The 19,101-nt window shown below is 37.2% G+C and overlaps 3 protein-coding genes and 1 pseudogene across 6 annotated transcripts; 2 read left to right on the forward strand and 2 right to left on the reverse strand.

Annotated features, from left to right (window-relative positions):
- Positions 1-151: 151 nt before the first annotated feature.
- APG9 (autophagy 9 (APG9)) lies at positions 152-6,107 on the reverse strand. Of its 2 annotated transcripts, none has more exons than XM_021959065.2 (10): positions 5,725-6,107; positions 4,283-4,903; positions 3,840-4,160; positions 3,229-3,451; positions 2,669-2,848; positions 2,358-2,564; positions 1,825-1,902; positions 1,657-1,727; positions 1,391-1,501; positions 152-1,174 (listed from the first exon to the last, which is right to left on the reverse strand). In XM_021959065.2, the coding sequence occupies exons 2-10, from the start codon at positions 4,852-4,854 to the stop codon at positions 331-333; spliced, it is 2,607 nt and encodes an 868-aa protein (XP_021814757.1). In that variant the 5' UTR covers positions 4,855-4,903; positions 5,725-6,107; the 3' UTR covers positions 152-330. The 2 variants fall into 2 exon arrangements, with proteins under 2 accessions (XP_021814757.1, XP_021814756.1); XM_021959064.2 differs by having other exon boundaries at positions 4,283-4,924; positions 5,725-6,106.
- Positions 6,108-6,281: 174 nt separating this feature from the next.
- On the forward strand, positions 6,282-9,305 carry CDT1A (CDT1-like protein A). The gene is made up of 7 exons (XM_021959067.2): positions 6,282-6,740; positions 6,868-6,987; positions 7,098-7,338; positions 7,569-8,453; positions 8,547-8,727; positions 8,816-8,906; positions 9,032-9,305. Exons 1-7 carry the CDS (start codon positions 6,448-6,450, stop codon positions 9,087-9,089), a joined length of 1,869 nt encoding a protein of 622 aa, XP_021814759.1. The 5' UTR covers positions 6,282-6,447; the 3' UTR covers positions 9,090-9,305.
- Positions 9,306-9,442: 137 nt separating this feature from the next.
- LOC110757438 (WAT1-related protein At1g44800-like) lies at positions 9,443-11,519 on the reverse strand. Of its 2 annotated transcripts, XM_088244940.1 has the most exons (7): positions 11,211-11,516; positions 11,051-11,113; positions 10,831-10,947; positions 10,511-10,739; positions 10,156-10,314; positions 9,910-10,061; positions 9,443-9,804 (listed from the first exon to the last, which is right to left on the reverse strand). In XM_088244940.1, the coding sequence occupies exons 1-7, from the start codon at positions 11,411-11,413 to the stop codon at positions 9,603-9,605; spliced, it is 1,125 nt and encodes a 374-aa protein (XP_088101066.1). In that variant the 5' UTR covers positions 11,414-11,516; the 3' UTR covers positions 9,443-9,602. The 2 variants fall into 2 exon arrangements, with proteins under 2 accessions (XP_088101066.1, XP_088101067.1); XM_088244941.1 differs by lacking the exon at positions 10,831-10,947 and having other exon boundaries at positions 11,211-11,519.
- A 3,908-nt stretch (positions 11,520-15,427) lies between these two features.
- On the forward strand, positions 15,428-16,964 carry LOC110757467 (hyoscyamine 6-beta-hydroxylase-like; annotated as a pseudogene). Its single transcript, XR_002526802.2, has 4 exons — positions 15,428-15,668; positions 15,756-16,003; positions 16,123-16,441; positions 16,546-16,964. The product of XR_002526802.2 is annotated as a hyoscyamine 6-beta-hydroxylase-like (transcript).
- Positions 16,965-19,101: the final 2,137 nt, after the last annotated feature.

Below are 19,101 nucleotides of genomic sequence, written 5' to 3' on the forward strand. Positions count from 1 at the left end.
TTTCTCTACTGCATTAACTTTTTGGCAGATATTAAACAATTTAAACAAATTTAAAAATCACTTCTCAAATAAATTCGTGGAATGTAATTGCACAATTTTGGAGGGCTTCTGGTTGTTCTTTGGCCTCAGTCACCCTCACACAAGTCGAGCATTGGCCGATCAAGAATCGATTGAATATATATACAGAAAAGAATACACAGATTCCTTAAATGAGTGTATTATAAACAGAAATCACATTCCAGTAGCTAAAAACCACCCAAATAATTAAGCAAGAACCTCTTGAAAAAACTAGAGGGAACGAATGGATCACTAAAAGTTTGGGGGCTATGGCTATATCTTGGGAGTTTCAGGAGGTCTACTATATACATCATCAAAATGAAGATTGAAGTCCCCTGCCTCTAAGTCTAAGTCATCCATGCAAGTCGTTCGGGATAACTTGTGATAGTTCTTCCAATCTAAGTGTTCTTCTTGTTCTTTTTCCTCTAAGCTTCTATCTGAGAAATTTTCATAATAATTATCTGAAGGCTGGCGGATGAAATCTGGAGGCTCAATAAAACTTGACTGGGGCTGTGTAACATGTTGGCCGAACTCTGGGGGCTCAAGGAAACTTGACTGGGGCTGTGAACCATGATGTTGGCCAGTCCTAGCCCACCAATGACTCCCTGTTGGATGCGCCAAATTACCACCATCATGATGCTGAAGTACACTCCCTCGGTGGAATGGGGCCGACGTGGAAGCCCCCAGATTAGACTGTGTACGGTCCTCATAATGATGCCCCCAGAGTTCTTCAAATCTCACTTGATTATCTGTAAAGTTAGGTGGCATCCAATCAGCAGAATGTTGCTCAGTAACTTCAATTGGTTCTTCTGGAATGTCCCCCGTATAACTTGTTGTATGATGCGGCCGAGAGGTGTAATACCAATCAAGGAGATATGGGTGATTTTTTTGATCTGCATCAATTAACCAAAGAGACCCCAACTGAAAGCCAGTTCCAAGGGTATGATGTGGCCTTTCCCTTAATAAAAAGTTGTTCCTGTCACCAAAGCCTCTTGGAGGAGAATATCCATGTCTAGTTCCTTGTCCCTGCAACTTTTGTTCCCTGAAAGTTCTCAGCTTTTTAAGAAACTGATTTCCTTCAGTATTTGGGTCCCATGATGGATAGTTACTCTGGAAGCTGCCACAAAAATTGGAAAGGTCATTAGAATTGAGATGTGGAAAGGAAATCATTTGGGTGGCGCCTAATTAGCATCCCAAGAAATACTTATGCTCTAAGTGGAAAACAGGGAGAATACTGAAATAGCGCAGGGATATTGCATGTTTCTGATAACTACTTTATTGCAGCTTAAAAAATTGTGAGCACATCATATGAGTAATGCTTTTGTGATCATACCTCAAGAACGATTTCTCCATTTTTCCCTGAGAACTCCTCTGAGAGCGAGGCAAATTGTAAAGTGACCCATAATTGCTATTACCATGTCTTTGAAAGTCAAAGGCACTAAAACTGCCAAGAAATCAAGAGGACAGTCAAACTTTGGAATCTTGTCAATGTTAGAGCAAACATATCCAGTAATGGCTCTCTACAGAAAGCTTTAGAGGATATGGTGCTAGAATAAAAATGAAACGATGGTGACAACAATGACGATGATGAATACCAACCTACACACATGACCAACACCTTCAACATCCGCTGTGAACTCTGCAATAAACTCTAAAATGTCATCCACCCGCTGCAAAATAACAAAAAGCATATTAGATCAAGAAACTGCAAATAATTTATAGATGGCATAAAAATAAAAGCAGATTAACAATTTTGATAAAACTGACCTTTGGGACGACAAATAAAAGTAAATATGGAGTAAGGAAGATTGAGGCCATCTCCTCAAGTAACATCATTCCAGTATACTGCGTTTGAAGAAACAGAAAAAGGGGGGAAAACCCAAATAGCATGAGCAGCAACTTAATTTGTGTTTTAGTCATAATATGTCATAACTGTTATTTGTTTCCGTTGACGGCTATAATTAAATTAAATGCTGAAAAGGGTAGACCAATCTTCACGCATAGGTAATATAGTTAAAAACCAAAAACAAAATTATTTTCAAAACAGGATAGAATCATGAACAATCAAACATTTACTGGGAAGTAAGTTAAGACTATGTAGAATCAACTATGTATGTAATGCAGAAATGGGCCCTAGTAAGTATCTGTGGTTCACCAACTGGCAATAGATATGCTCCATCTTTCCAGACCTTATCAACAGAAGCTACTCTAAACCACTATAGTGGCATGCCCATAACTTATGTCCTCATATCAATCCCAGTTTAAGATAAACAATAGGAAATGAAATGTCCCTGGATTACCTGAAACAGGGTTTCAAACTCTATCCGAACCCTCTCAGTATTCTCTTTACCACGCCATGTCTTCGGCATATAATGTGTATATTGCACCACCATAGACATGGCCCCCTCTGGATCAAGGACCAATAGCTCATCGGTAATGGCAGCCCTGCTAATAGCGGTTATAGTTCCAAAAACAGCAGCATACCAGAACAAGTTACGACCAAATATCTGCATGATTCAAAAATATTTTAAAAACAAAATAACTTAGAGTTAGCATCGATATCTATACAGACAGCCTAACATGGCATTAAGTACAAATATCAATATCTTACATGGCCCTCCAGCAGAGATTCCTCCAGAAATGCGATGATGATTAGAATAGCAGCAAAGCCACCAGAAACAAAAGAGATGAACTTTGCTATTATAGATATAATAGGAGAAGGAAATTGCTTCAAGTAATCAGAAGCATGCACTATGCTGCTATTGATTCGGTGCTTAAACAAATGGTCCACCTGCCACATCACCATACCAGTTGTAAAATTAATCCAAAAAGAGAAAAATACAAAATACCATATAGACATTGCAAACAAAAAACCAGTCAGGAGGAGAGGGCAACATTTGTTTTAGAAATATGCATAAATGCACAATTTCATTAAATAAAGTAAACCCAACATGTTAACCGTGCCAATTCAGAAAAGCCACAATTTTTCATAAGGTTTCACTTTCATATGAATTGGGGAACCAAGTTCCAAGTGTCCTCATGTGAACTGTTTCTTAATGTAAGAATCTGATGCCAAAAATTTAATCGAGAATGCATGTTTCAATATTAGCATAAGTACCAGACATGGGGTTAGGATCATGTTTAACTTAATAGAAAGAAGAAAAATATTACCTCATTAAATTCCCTAAACATCCACCTTGATAAATTTGACCATCTTCGAGATGATGCAGTGCTTGGATGATTATAAAATTGTTCTGCATGCCTCAGGAAGAGATATACCAGCATGAATATGACAAGAAATGGCGAGAGGAGAAGCATTACGAGCCCAACTACCATAAGCCTTTTCTTTAATGTTCTTGGATTTGATATAAAGTCCCTTCTAAGACAAAAATTTCTGCAGCAAGAGTACACAACATCAAAACTTGGAAAGCACACAGGACAAACTCCAGAGTGCATCCTGTTTGAAAGAAATATTACTCACTTCATACAAAAGTAAATCCACATTACACACTATTGGTACATGAATAAACAACTCAACCAAACCATACTGTAACAAAGCTTTAAAGTCTGTTCTGTGTACCTAGGGTAAATATTCACTATGGCTCAAACAAAACTTCTAACTATCAAAACAAGAAAAGGCATCATAATGACATGCTGTCTTTCACATATTCTAGATGCTTGTAGATATTGGCCATGTGTCAGCTGGATATAAGATCAAGACATCAAGTAAAATCAAGAATTAAAAATGCATTGCAAGATATTTGTACTAAGATTCACCCTACCGATCAAACATGCTCTGCATTATGCACCAATTTAAGGTCCACTCAAGGGTTTTTGTCAGTATTAGACGTTCTTGCTTTCCATCTGAGCCAAATTTGACAGTTGGACCAGCACCTGGGACCCACTGTGAGATTGGGAAAGCAAGCACCCCCTTGTTAAGCATTCCAATCAAGTAGTTCTCCTTCCGCATCAGTCGCATAACCACATCATGAACAGAAAGATCCCTGACCACACAGAGCTGCTGTGATCTTTGGAGCTGAACAACCTTTTCAAGAATTGATGCCCATGGCATAGTCTGAATTTCATTGTCTGTGACATGGAGGCTGCAAGAAGACAACCAAAATCACCATTCATTACTAAGACAATGTTATGAAGGCATAGGTTTTGTACAAACCATAATCGTCGCTCAAATTAAAATTTTGGAGATAGAAGTATTCAGACATACCTGTTGTGATAGAAGTGACGGACTCCCAAAGTATCCCTTAATTGAGCAAAAAACCTCAAAAAACAGAAGACCCAATAAATGGAGAATATACCCAAATATCCCACAATGATAGCTTTAGAAAGCGTCAAAGGGGTTAGTGGGTTCTGATGAAGGGCTTCCTTAGCAAGGTCACAGGGCTTAATTCCAGATTCAAATGCATCCATCCCACACTTTGCATTACGAAGACCATTCCAATCAACATATAATAAGAAGAATCCTGAGAAGCATATAGTAAATCCCAAGCTCAGAAGCTCAACTATCCACTTTATAATAATACACCAAAGCCCTTTCTCACAATAGTAGCTGTAGAGCCTTTCAAAGAACAGGTCCAAATCAGCAATTGGTTCCGCATTTACACTCTCACCATTAAGAAGCCCCGAAGGGCTCTCACTGCCAGGACTTGGTGCCCTTCCATATTCAGATAATTCAACCTCAGGAGGCACATCCCTGAGCAACGCTGCTGTCAAAGATGATTCGCTATTCAACTTAAAAATGCCAAGAGACTTCACACCCTTCAACCAACGGAACATCATTCACAAAGCCTGACAGTGTGCAGATACAGCCAGTCCATTCCACAAACCACTATACCAGTTAAGCAGGGTTCTGTAAGTATGAAAGGCATAAGATAAGTTCCTTCTACGGGCATGTAAATAAAGCTTGGTATATGCAAGGAGGAAAAGAAAGAGCATGAGGTAACTAAGATAATAAGCACTTCCACCACACTCAGATTATCACCACATTTACAGTTTAATAAGTATAAATATCATTGAAAGCAACTACTCATTTTCTAAAGCATATTAAACTAATCAGCTGAACCCTAGTTCGTTTGGGAAGAAAATAAATAAATTAGTAAATAAATATGAAACAATCCAAACTTAGAAAAGAGGTTCTTGTATCACTATCCAGTTGAGTAAAAGCCATACAGTGCAACTGTTATAACCACTCACAGAACCTCCAATGCAATTGGAGTCTCCGAGGAGTACACAAATTCCTAATAACCCAGCACCCACTTTGTTGTTTCTCCTACATTAAGCAATATACTTCAGCTGGTTACTTTCTGAGAAAGTGCTATGACGTTTCTGCAAAAAAGTATAGTCATATCCGAAAGCCGGAATGACTGCTACAATCTAATCATTTAGCACTCTTAAGCCCAACTATCTCGGAGGGGAGTTATTATCCTTGACCATAAGTCAATTCATCAAAGCACATATCAGATTTTAACAAATAAATTATAAAAGACCAAGAAAACCAGATTAACAAATAACAAGAAAAATAAAATTATGATTTTTCACATAATTAAGGATTGAAAAAAAAAAACTCCAACACCTTCACCTTCTCTTTTGGGCTAAACAAACAAAACCCAGAACGAGCAATAATAAAGCAGTTAAAGAACGAGACTTTACCTCCGACCCACGAGGCAACATCCAACCAAGAGTTGAAATCAATCAAATTTATTGGAACCCAGAAAAGATACGCTTCGAAAAAGATACCCCAATCAAAAAGGACTCAGAAGGTGAGAGAAAAAGGTGAAGGGGCAAGGGAGGTGTTGAGGCTAAAATGGGGAAGCTGAAGCAATGGTCCTGTTCCTGTAATACAAATTAAAAGCAGAGGAGAAACCGAAGAGAGAAGGGAGCTTTTTGGGTCTTTTAGTTATTTTCTCTCTCTCTCTGAGTTTGCTTGTTAAATTGTCTCAATATAAGAAAATTAGGAAGGAGACGTGAAGTTGGGTAAATACTAAAATGGAGCCTCTCTTGAGTCCTTGATGCTTCAAAAGACTTCATTGCGTTGGAATGAAAAACAAAATCATATTTCTATTAGGTTACTCTAGAAAAAGCAGAAATTTAGAGCAAAGTACAATGGCACCTTTGGGTTGGGCCTAAAGAAGGCACAGATAATACTGACATTGGGCTTGCCCCGACCCGAAGACAAACCCAAGAGCCAACGGATCTATTTGGAGCGAAGCCACGGGACACGCGAGCACCGGTTCATCTTTCCCGCCACAGAGAGCTCCTGTAAATACCGAAAACCCTCAAATGACTATCGCTTCACCTTCTCTGTGAGACTGTGATCCTCAAGATCTCGCCTTTTGATCGATTCAAAATCATAAATTTCTCTTGGCCTCTGCAATGAGTTCCTCAGAGACCTTAAAATCCAAGACACCCATAAGCGAAGCCCTAAGCCCTAAGCCCCATGTCCGAGAAAATGAGATACTGAGCTCTAAAACCCCTGAGAAGCCCCAACAGCTCCGTCGCCGAGCTCGCAACTGCAACATCGCGCTCTCCATTGAACAAGTTAGAAGATCTGCCTCCAAAAGCCTCTTCAAGTCGAACCAGAAGCAACGGACGGACCAGATCGATTCTTGGCCCGAGGAGACCCAGAAGAAAACCCGTATTCGCCGACCCGTGAAGCTACCGGAAAAGTAAGGTTCTTTGAGTTTTAGATGGATATAATTTGACAGATTTGTTCCTGACATTTTCAGGTGGGTTTTGATTTATTCATTTTGTCAGGTGGGTTTTGATTATTTCATTTTGTGGGTGTTTTTGCAGGTATGAGATATTGGGTGAGTTTTTCAATTGCTTGGATATTTCGATTCGGAGGTTGCGGAAGAAGGGTTTGAAGTCAATTTTTACCAATATTTGCCCGGCAATTGAGTATTTAACGGAGAGGTATTTTTTCTTTAAGCCAAAAACGGAGATCTTTTTAATGTGTTGTTTGGTTTCTGAAGAAATGAAACAAGGCAATAGAAAGTGATGGACTTTTGTTTGTCTCATTTTAGGAGGTTTACATATGGTCACTTGGCTCAGCTGAAGTTTGTTTTACCTGAGGTGATTGAGATAAAGAAATTGCTTGTGTGGGATGAGCGAACCTGTCGTAGGAAGCTGGATCTTCATGTTAGCATGAATATTGTTGCAGTAGAGAATAATGGCATGTTGAAATCTCAAGGTGGTGGTGCAATTATGCATTTGAGGAAGGCCTTCTGGAAACGGCTTGCGGATATTTCAAAATCTCATCCTGAGGTATATACCCTATATATACTCATTTCCAGTATAACACAGCAGGGTTTAAGGGTAATAGAAACCCTTTTCTACATTAGATGTTCAAATATCTAACTTGTTTAGTTTTCCTGAGTGGGAACCAAGCTTCACTACCGGGGACTTCAAGCTTTTAATTTTATCATATTGTCTATATTTTTGTTGAACTGCACTGTGAATGCTATGTGATCTAAGAATTCGTAATACGTGTTCAGGATTATGAAATTCCTGAAGAAACTCTGCCCCATCCATTCAATGCTACGAAGCAGCATATGCATTCAGATAGGGTCAAGTTTCCCTCATCTTCATCTTCTGGTGAGGTTGAGCAACCAGCAGTATCAACAATCTGCCTTCGGGGTGATGAAATTCCAGATGAGACGCATCCAATGCCATCTAATCAGTCAAAGGAAGATTTGAATTCTAACATAAACCACACTCCCAAACGGTCACTGGTGATTAAGACATCAGTTGAATTGCCTAAAAATCAGCAACCAGCAATAGCAGCTTATCTGTCTCAGTCTTTTCAAATGCAGTCTTCACAGGAAGTCACAAGAACTGACTCCCAAGCTCCAAATATTTCACTTCCAAATTCAAACCTCAATGCAGTTTGCTTCATTGAGGAAACTAAAACTGCTTCTTCATTGTATGGTCAAGTGCCTGCAACTCCAACCAAAAAGATATGGCCCATAAAAGATGATGATGGTTTGCCCAGAACAAGTGCTAGTATTACGTTAACTCCAGAAAAGCTTGCTTCAACTCCAGCCAGGTTGATGACCCTCACACCTGCATTGCACCCACCAAAGCGATGTTATATGAGCCCTGATGATGATTCTACAAGCTTGCCAAACAAGTTGGTTAAGCGTCTTCCATGCTCCAGGTCATTGAAATTTAACACTCCTATGAAGAATAAAATGTCAAGCCCATATGATATTTCTACAAGCTCGCCAAACAAGTTGGTTAGGCATCCTCCATGCTCAAGGTCACTGAAATTTAATACTCCTGTGAAGAATAACATGTTCGAGGAAGAAGCAGTTGTTCTGGATGACGCATCAAGTGATAGTGATGTTTTCGATGTTCTTCCAGAGGATCTTTTGCAATCAGTATGTCTATCATGAATTCTCCATTTTTACGTCTACTTGGATATGAACAAAATGAACTGTAATTTTGAGAAGTATCCATATATCTCTTTGCAGCTTAGGGATAAGGAGAGGAAGGCCATCTCGCAAGCAAAGAGGCGGCGACAGATGATTTCCAGCCTTCCTGAACTCTTCAATATGATTCATTTCTTATTTCAATCAATGAACTATTCTTTTATGAAAAAAGAGGATCTTGTTGACAAGATCATTTTTAGCCATTCTGATATTGTTGATGAAGGTAATCTATATACAAAAACAGATAATTTCCCACTGGATGGAAGCATGAATTGAGGCTGAATTCCTTTTAATGGTTTTTTCTTTCATAGGGGAAGTTGAAGAGCAACTTAAGTTGTTGGTTGAACTGGTTCCGGAATGGATTTCTGAAAATTTAGCACCTGGAAGAGATCTTTTGGTCAAGTAAGTTTCTTTTTAATCAGAAATACAGATTGTATGTTTCTAGTGTAAATATATATTATACTCCATTAAAAAAAAGTAGAAACTTGATCGAAGTGTTTGATGTCATTGTGCCCCTCTTCTTGCAGGATTAATAAGATTTCAAACCCCGAATCCATACGTGCTCGGCTTGAAGACGCAAAGTAGCTGGAGAATGCTAGGTGTCTTTAAGGTTACTGGAAGAATAAAATTAGGGGTGATGTGCAATTTCCCCATTTATATATGTTTTGGTTAATTAGTTGTTCATGTAAAGTAAATCTGGGTGGCTTAGTCGTGTAGCCTAATCATGTAGTTAGTATGAAGGCTTTTGTGAAGATTGTTATTTAGCAACAATATCATAGAAATATCCATTTCCCTTTTGCAGTTTTTGGTGTTATTTTCTTTTTTGTAAATAAATACAAAAATTCCTGAGCAGCACCAAAAATTATAAAATAAAAAACTTGGTTAAGCTGATTGAGATGTGAGATGTGCAAGTTTTCAATTGCCATTTCTAAGAGGCCTTTATTTAACAACAATTGAATATTTCATGTCTCTTCCCATGAACTTCAAAGCGGAATATGATACATCTTGGATCTTCCTGATCGACCTTAACATGCCAGCGCTCAATACGAAGCGTTATACTTTCCATTACATTATTCTGAATCATAGGATGCATAATCTTCAACCAACAATTGCACCTTTCTTCTCAAGGTCCGTTTCGAGGACCTGTGATTCTGCTAAAGGTTCCATTTGTATCTTGGGTTTCTTCAGCTCATCACTAGTCAATATAGCTTGATCTTGGGGCCTGCTATGATTTTCATCTATATCTTTGCCCCATAAAACCAAGTATAGTCCAATGATGATAATGACTGCTCCAAGTATTCTGAGGTAAGCCAAATATCGACTTAGACATCGGCTTAAGTAGAGTGAAGGTGTGTCTGTGTGTGTGTGTGTGCACGCGCGTTTGTGGCATAAACTGTGATTCTACCTGCCAACGTGCAGTCTTTCGCCGAGAATGAAGTACGCCATAACTGCCACCAATGATGTTGCAAGGGGACTGAACATGGTCACAAAAACTGGTCCTTTTTGTTTTATGCACCACAGTTGAATGAAGATTGTGATACCTGAGCATACAATTCCCTGTTGTTTTTGTTCATCATCAAAAGATACAAAATTAAATATTAATAGCTACCTAATAAATTAGAATTTCTACTCATATCATAATTTTACTTACAGCATATAGGATAGACCAGAAGTCATTGTTGTACGAAATGCTCCAAGCTGCCTGTTTGTGTTCTATAATTACTGTGAAAACAGCCGATTGTGCTGCCCCAATACAATTTATCCATGTGGTTAGAGACAGTTGTGCAGGATATTTCTTCAATGTGATTCCCTACGAATAGCACAATATTTACTGTAAATGAACTCCCTTGTATCATTCTACTCTTTCTTAGTTTATCATTTATGGTAATTTTTTTTTATCAGAATGTTTCTGGTGTCGATAATGCATGCATGGTCTTGGACAAGGTTAATAAAGGATATGTTGATAGAAAAACCAGTACATCCAATGAGATTATCATGGTGAATACCTGCATTATGAACCATATGGACCACGATATACAACTTGCAACGATTAGGATTGATCCTTTCGTCCAATTTTTGTGAACAGGATCACTTCTGATGTGTACTGAAGCGCCTGGGAAGCTTTGCACAGCAGGTCCTCTGTACAAGGTCATGGTCATGACCCCAGCCAAAGATAGTAAGGTTCCGAAGACTTTAGCTATTCCATGGGAACTCGTAACGTCTACAGCCTCCAGCCTACATGAAATTTGTATTAAAAAGTTTGTCAAAAGAAAGAGAAAGATGTATACTTATCTCCCAGGTATACATGAACACTTAGCGCCCCCACCTGAGTATGACAGCAATTAGAAAAGTCAGGGATGGAATGGTGTTAGCAATTGATGTGACAAAGGTTGGAGAAGTGTACTTCAAGCTTGCAAAATATATATTAAGGGTTAAGCTAACCCTGTTTTTCATCAAGAGAAAAAGGTTAGTTTTTTCCTGCATCAGATAATTTCAAAGATCAATATCTCATTTCATGTTAATTGGAAGAAAAATATGTACCCTACCCTAGCAGAGAAAGTACAAATATCTCCACAAACAATGCTAGTGTCAACTTTGGCCTTACTTTTCTGCAGGAAAACAAAAAAGGAAATTGAAATGGTAAACCCTTAGAATGATGAGACTTTTTTGTTGCAGTATAAAGGCATGAGGGCCTCAGTCATTTACCTTTCAAGAAAATAGGCAAATGGAAACATCACTAAGCCACCTACTATATGTCTATAGGTTACAAAGACATGAGGGTTCATCCCGTGATCGAAGGATGCAGCGGTTATAAAGTAGAGAAATGTATAGCCGATCTGTGTCAAAACCATGAGAAGATGTGGCTTGAATCTCATGTAGACCATGTATGGACATACTACCGGTGCCATAGCTTGATCTTCTGCAACATATTTTTTTGCTACTCTTTGCTTGTTTATAATCAAAGCACTGAAAAGAATTCTGTTTTGGTTATGCCTGCATGTTGAGAGTATCATGTTCTTGGTTAAATTCCTACTTGATCATGATATTATTGCTGTGAAAATGACAGAGCAGAAGTATGGTTATATTCTTTTCAATGTGCTAGATTGGCTGCACTTATTATATTCCTGAAATCAGTGCAATGGCCAATATTTTTTCAACTATCTCTTTAGCAGATGCATAAGTAAACCGGTGGCGGAGTCACATAGAGCGCGGGAGTGGTTGCATTTACTGAAGTTTTCCCCTGGCTAAGCTTTTCAAGCCTTGCCGCAAGTGCCCCCCTTTAGTTCCTCTTAGGAGCCAAGCTGTTTTGACGAAATGCCTAGCCTCTTTATTTTTTTCAATAAGATTTATTTATTTTTCTTTGGCCTGAATAAAAAATTGTATGGGTCTGTCGGAACTAAACAAGCGAGAAAAGTCCTATATGTTTTAGTGTAGTATATGTTATATTAAATGGTTTCTGTCAGATTAAATGAATGTGTTATTTGATATATTAAATTGAAAAAGGGTGAATATCATTAAATTAGTATTGAAATTGATTCTTACAAGATTCTTTGAATACTTGATTCATGTGTGGACGAACATTGTGGAAAGCACAAACACTTGTGGATATTTGAATGTTTGATATATGTATGTATTGAAAGTAATTTAGAAATTAGAAAGGAATTAATAATGGATGTAGGATGTAGGATGTAGGATTTAAGCTTAAAACAGTTATGGTGAAATATTTGAAAAGAAAATCACAAACAGTTAAAATAGTTCAAAGCATACTGATGTATTTGTCCCTGCTAGAAAAAGGGACATAAGCCACAGTTTCCCTAGCCATGACATGCCAACAGTGGCCAACGCCCTTTGGCCTCGGGTTGTCTGTGATGAACAGGAATATACTCCACAGGTATATCAGTGGCTTATAATGTGGTTTTCTAGTATACATGTATACTACTATATTGGCCCTTCAGTTTATTGATGCAGAGAATTGCTTTGTTTCCAGATGCTTAATCCCTTGACATATAACGATTCTTTTGTGCAATCTTTCTTTTAGTGATTTAGTTTTCATTATAACACGTGGTGCTGTGGAGAATCAGAATTGTTCTTCCTGTTGGAAATTGGTGGTCCTCTCTTTTCCCTCAAATCTTTTTTTTTTGCATAGAAAACTGGACCTGATTTCTTCTATCTTGCTGCTGTAAACTTCTTCTGCAGTGCAGAACAATCCTTTTTAGGTTGCAGGAAAAAAAATCCCAAGAACTCAAAAAGGAAAGAAAGAAAGAAAGAACAACAAAATTTAACAAGGACCAACCAACTAGGAAATAACTTTGTAGCTTCCTTTTTTGTTGGCATCTGCACCATTTTTGTCTGCTCAAATGGACGTTTACATCACCAAGTTCTTGAAGTAATCGTCCCCTTTTGTCTCCAACAATTCTCAACCCTTCTGAATCACAAGTTACCATTTGGACCTTCCTGAATGAAAGACAAAAACCATCAAAATTTAAGGTCATATGTGGTAGTGTGACTGAATTTTTCTTTATGGTCACATATGGACCGTATATATATATCGTATAATTTGTATGTATATATATGGATGGATCTTATATATATATCGTATAATTTGTATATGCATACATGACATAATGAAGTTCCACATGTAACAGATTGTGATTGAGAATATGAGAGGCCGGCTTAGTAAAGTAACTACTAATTAATCACTAATATAATTGGATGTGAAGAAACCAATGGAGCTTTGGGGATTTAATTTCTTACAGCTACAATAAAAAGATGCCCAAGATGCCAGCACAAAGAGCATTACATTGGAAGGCTGGGAATTAGAGGGAGGCAGATATGAGGCAGAGAGACTTGCTGGAATTTAGAACACCCCAACACCCATCATCATTGGGGTTGGCCGCAAACAACTGGGGTGGTGCTTCTCCCTTGTTAGCAAGAAACATACCAAAAGAGTCACTTGAACAGAAGTATCTGAGGCTCAACACAATTCGAACACGCGACGAGATCTTCCCAGCTGAGGATGATGAGTTCAACAACCTGCCTAAGTCTCCTGCATCTAAACAACAATGTCCTCCAACGCCGAGCCGGAGCAGAAAACAATTTATCTTGAAGCTTTTGTTCACACCAAAGAGGAAGACTGCTGCTGCTGCTACTACTACTACACTGGGTTCAAATTCAAAGAAGAAGTCATGGTTCCCAAGATGGGATCCTCAGAAAAGGTGGCCTCAAGGTTGGTGATGTTTACATATCATGCATGCATGGGACATGGCAAAGGTTTTAAGAGAAAATTGGATGAGAGTGGAAACCAAAGCATGCTTATCAAGTTGTACATCAGAAGAAGTGGAGGAATAAAACAAGCATGCTTGTCCATTGATTGGAGACTACATAAATTTTTGGTTGAGAGATTTTTGTACAAATACAAGTTGATGTATTGTGTTTGATTTCATTCTATATTTTGTGCATTTATATAGGTTCATTTTGGACTTAAATACCTAAAAGTCCCTAAAGTTTTTCTCTTTTTCTTTCCAAGTGAGTTGGGGGCTACTTGGTTTCATGACCCCCAAATCCTAATGAATTTGGATCATCTTTTTTATTTTGGCTATGATTAAGTTCTAATTCAATTGTCCATTAAAACCAAGTTCACCAGAAAAACAGAAGATAGAGCAAATTTAGCCAAGGAAATGAACTACTTAGGCCATCTCCAGCCATGGGCTATTTCCTAAATATAGCCCTAAAATAATATCAAAACCATCTCCAGTCATGGGCTAAATAAAATTTTGGCCACATTCGGCCCTTTAGCCCTCCAATCAGGCCATATGTAGCCCAGCTTTAGGAATGGGCCAAATTTGTAGTGGGACCCATAATTTGCTTTTCAACTGCCATCTATCCCTAGGATGCTACATCTGCTGGATCTATATAGATTTTTAAAATAATAAAAATAGTCAGCTTTTCAAATTTGTAGTCAGATTTTTAAAATGACCGTTGGACCTACCCACTCCCTTTTTAAAAAAAAATAAATAATAAATATGGTTAGCTTTTCAAATCTTTTCAAGTGTTGTTTTAAAAAAAATTATAAACAATATATTAAACAGTAGTTTAATTAAATCAAACAATATATAGTTGTGGAATGTATGAGTGTTGTACCATAGTTTTTCTCAAAATAATAAAATATGAAGGACCCTAAAATATAGTCCTGCATGGCTGGAGATGGAAAAATTTAGCCCTGCACTATTCTTTAAAAAATTAATATTTTGAGGGGCTAAATTTTTAGCCCTAGACTATATTTAGCCCTATAACTGGAGATGGCCTTAACTGTAAAAATGCTTGCCAAACTGGTAATAGATGAACTCAAGAGTTCTTCATTAAAATGGAAGCCTCTCTATCTTGGGCTTACTAGCTGATGATCTCTGAGGTGTTAATCGGGCCAGGGATGTACTGATGTGAGTTTTCTGTTTTTGGGCCTCTGGGTCCTCATATGTACCTAAAATATATATAAAAATCTAACCTAAAAATAAAAAACCAAAAAACAATGAAGATGCTGCAAGGTTAGAAGCATATTTTACTATCAAAATATTCTTAAACAAAATTGCTTGCAGATCCAGCCTATTTATTTTCACTAAATTATTGTCATGCTGACACTTATCACCTCTGTCACAATAGCCAGGCGAGGGTTGCAGCTAGAATCCAGGACCAGGCTGCACACAGATTAAAAAATGGTTGTTGGCCATGGTTGGTTAGGCCATATAAGAAAAAATCCAGTTAATGGTTATTTTGTACTGTTGTGGGTGACGAATCTAAGGTTTCTGATTCCACTGAGCTCAGCTTTGTTCTTATTTAGGTTCAAGATTTATTATGTGAAAATTGTTCTCCCATAAATAATATATATATATAAATTTTGGTACTGATACAAGAAAAATAACTAGCTGAAAATTTAAGGACATTTTCATTTGAACTTGCTTTGGAAAAATGGAGAAGCTCATATCAAACAGAAGCGACTTGCAATCTGTACCTGAATCTTACATATTGCCCCCTGGAACTAGACCCGGAAATGTGCAAGTTTCTATATTTGAGAACATCCCAGTCATTGATTTTCATCAACTTGGTACTGACAAGGCCCAGCTGATCAAGCAAATTACAGAAGCTGCTAAAGAATTTGGATTTTTCCAGGTTTGGCATTCTTTTTGTATCTTTTTATTTTGTGGGTTTATTTGAATAATAACTCTTTCTTAGTTAGTTTTATGATGGCAAATGCAGCTGATTAATCATGGGGTTCCAGACAATTTGCTGCATAATGTAATGAATGTGGGCAAGGAGTTCTTTGAGCTGCCTTCTGAAGACAAAGCAAGCTTGTATTCTGAAGATGCTAGGTAAAGTTGCAGATTGTACACCAGCATTGACTATGTAAGGGAGCAGGTACATTACTGGAGAGACACTTTGAGACACCCTTGTCATCCTCTAGAGGAACACATTGATTTCTGGCCTCAAAAACCGGCTAATTATTGGTATGTTTAATGCTAATCCCCCGTTCAAAACATGCATTAATTTTTAAATCACCATTAATTAACAACATCAAAGACTCAAGATGTGCATTTTCTGTTTTTTTTTTCTTCTGCAATTTCAGAGAGGTGTTTGGAAGTTACTCTGTGGAGGTGAGGAAGTTGAGTTTGTGTCTTCTGGATCTTATCTGTGAAGGGTTAGGGCTCAAATCTAGATTTTTTTAGGGTAAGCTCAGCCAAGTCCAGTCGATGGCTACAAATTATTATCCACCATGTCCAGACCCAAGCTTAACCTTGGGATTGCCTAAACACAGTGATGTGAACCTCATAACTCTTCTTCTCCAAGAACAAGTTCATGGGCTTCAAGTCTTGAAAGATGAGCAATGGCTTGCTGTTGAGCCCGTCCCCAATGCATTTGTGGTTAATATAGGCCACATGTTACAGGTTCTGCACCCACACATACTCATCTAGCTCCTTTTAGTAATTTTTTCCATTTTTAGTCCCTATGCAATTAAAAAAAACAGTTTTGTCATGAATTTGTGTTGCAGATTATCAGCAATGGGAAGCTGAGCAGTGCAGCCCACAGAGTTGTGACAAACAACAAGGTTTCAAGGACCACAGTCACCAGCTTCATACATCCTTCGAGCACCTGCCATATTGAGCCTGCAAAAGCCCTAGTTATGGACTTCAATCCACTCTACAAAGCTTTTATATACAAAGATTTTGTTAGTACCTATATAACAGATACTCAGGAGAGAGTATCGCCGCTTGAGCGATATAAGTTCCAAATTTAAAGTAGCCAATCACCATTTCGTTTAGTTGCATCTTAATCTTTACTATATTGAAGGAGATTCGGATATTCCGAATATAAATCTCGTGGATGGAAGTTTGTTGTGCTATAATCAACAAATTTTTAGTAGCTTAATGAATGAAAAATGCCACTAAATCCACCTTATCTTTCAAGCTTCAAGTGCACAAGTAGGAAAGTTGGAAAGTTGGAAAGTTGGATATATCTCTTAAGTCCTAATCTTACCAAAATTACTTGTGGCTTGAAATCATTTTGTACCTTCCTTGGTGAGTGGGGTGTTTCTTTTTTGGCACGTAACTTATTTTATTAGACACATCGTGTTTGACTTTCCCATATATACATTGGTCAATAGACTCAATACCTCTGCTCTGATAATTGTTTTTTGAAATATCATTGTCATTATATTCTCTGAAAGTAACTTTTCCAAAGATTATAGATCTTGGGGTTTGGACTCTTATCAATCTTACTAATAGTTATTTAATTGCTTGTTTTTAATGGTTAATGGTCATTATTGAAGAAACAAAACTTTCAAATAAAATATAACATTATTTTGTTTCTAATGGAGATGGAAATATCATTATCTAGTTGACTACTCGACTGATTGAACATTTTATGTTGCACCAATTTTGTGAGCTAATATTGTAAGAGATTTGTAGTTCAAGTGGTTAAGAGGAGTTATTCTTGCATCGGATGTCCTTTGTTTGAATCCCTCTCCTCCCGATATCGCTTGTAACAAAAAAAAAAAACAAAATGTAAATTTATATTCATATAAAAAAAAAAAGGAAAATTCATTTCATAGTAATATATTTTGATTAAACAAGCATTCTGCTTTTTTTTTTTTTTTTCTTAATCTGTCGGCTTGTAAAGTTAAAATTAATCTATGTAATTATGAATCTCGCATTAAACAATATGAAAAGTTGGTTAATCTAAAAAATCAAAAATTTAAATCGTAATCATCATAGGATTCTCTTTCACTTGATTCGTTAGGGCCACATATGGGTCCTCATAGAGTTTGGCAAGTTGACAAGCCTCCAAGATAAAAAGAGAGAAAGAAAGATATGCACTTTTTTTTATTTATCTGGCTGCTCTTGCTTTTATATTTTTGGCAAAATTAAAGAATAAATGAGGACAATTTATTAATGTAAATTGTAATGGCCACTAGTTTGACATATCTCTCTCTCCATAATGTAACATTGGATTCAAATGGAGCTTCCACATTGACGCCCGTCGATATTGACTTGTGGAGAGAGAGAGAGAGAGAGAGAGAGAGAGCAGATCAAAATAATACTCATGACAAAGGAGACTAAGGAATCACCTTGATAGATTACATGTTAGTAAAAAGCTAAGCTACTAGATCTACTTGGGATGATCTTGGTTCCCAACTCTGTCAAACAAAGAAAGAGAAAGCAATGAAAAGGTCCCTTTTGGAATCTACATATGCAATTTCAAAACTTTCACACTATCTTTCTCTATCATTTTTAATTTCTTTGGACAAGAAAAATTCCAATCACCATTCTCTTATCGATTACTTTTTCGATTATAAGAGCAGCCAACGGGAAGAGAGGATTCGAACTTTTAACTTTAGGTATTGAAGTAATGCTCTCAAATGCAAGAGTTATAAGCCCTTGATGGATACAATACAAGACTTTCGTTACGAGTAATCATTTGTAAAAAAAAACATATGTATCAAATAAGCTTGAGTGCCTTTAGTCCTTGAAGAATGAATAATGAAATTTAGAATGTTTGAATTTACAACTTGCTTTGTGTTTATCTCTTTATCACTACACTATGTGGGTTATTTCTTTTTATGATTTCAATCGACAACTCATATTATACGGAGTTAAATCTACATACAATTAGCATATACGACTCAAAATTAATTGACAATGAATTTGATAAAGATGTTTGAGATTTTAAAACGCTAATGCAAAACTTCCATTTCTCTAGCATGGGACAAATGCTCAAATCAAAGATATCATGTTTGATATGGGAGGAAGCTATCATTCTCCTTTGTCTCTTTGTATTCATGGGCAATCCTACTCATTCCTTTCACTATTCTTTATACATTGGAAAATGATATGTCATTTGCATCACTAATTGCGCTTATTCATGCATAACCTAGTTGACTTCATTCAACGACTAGCTATAGCCTCTAAGCCTTCATAGACACTAATTCTTTGAGAAAATTAATCAAAATTATTAACCGTCCAAAGCATTTCAAATCTTCAAAGTTAAGGAGAATTGACAAGGGTCAAATGCGACAACACAGAAATAACTTTCAGAAAATAAAATATTA

Source organism: Prunus avium, chromosome 8 (genome assembly GCF_965620075.1).
Source record: "Prunus avium chromosome 8, drPruAviu1.hap1.1, whole genome shotgun sequence".
In the NCBI taxonomy this organism is placed as follows: Eukaryota; Viridiplantae; Streptophyta; class Magnoliopsida; order Rosales; family Rosaceae; genus Prunus; species Prunus avium.

Bases quoted from the DNA above. Each gene is read 5' to 3' on its own strand.
- APG9 (XM_021959065.2), bottom strand. From the start codon at position 4,854: ATGATGTTCCGTTGGTTGAAGGGTGTGAAGTCTCTTGGCATTTTTAAG. The intron at 4,161-4,282 runs GTATGTCTGAAT...GTCTTCTTGCAG, and splicing joins CGTCACTTCTATCACAACAG to CCTCCATGTCACAGACAATG. The intron at 3,452-3,839 runs GTAGGGTGAATC...CTCTTGCTGCAG, and splicing joins ATGCAGAGCATGTTTGATCG to AAATTTTTGTCTTAGAAGGG.
- CDT1A (XM_021959067.2), top strand. From the start codon at position 6,448: ATGAGTTCCTCAGAGACCTTAAAATCCAAGACACCCATAAGCGAAGCC. The intron at 6,988-7,097 runs GTATTTTTTCTT...GTCTCATTTTAG, and splicing joins ATTGAGTATTTAACGGAGAG to GAGGTTTACATATGGTCACT. The intron at 7,339-7,568 runs GTATATACCCTA...ATACGTGTTCAG, and splicing joins TTTCAAAATCTCATCCTGAG to GATTATGAAATTCCTGAAGA.
- LOC110757438 (XM_088244940.1), bottom strand. From the start codon at position 11,413: ATGGCACCGGTAGTATGTCCATACATGGTCTACATGAGATTCAAGCCA. The intron at 10,740-10,830 runs GTGGGGGCGCTA...AATTTCATGTAG, and splicing joins CTAATTGCTGTCATACTCAG to GCTGGAGGCTGTAGACGTTA. The intron at 10,062-10,155 runs GTAAGTAAAATT...CAAAAACAACAG, and splicing joins TCTGGTCTATCCTATATGCT to GGAATTGTATGCTCAGGTAT.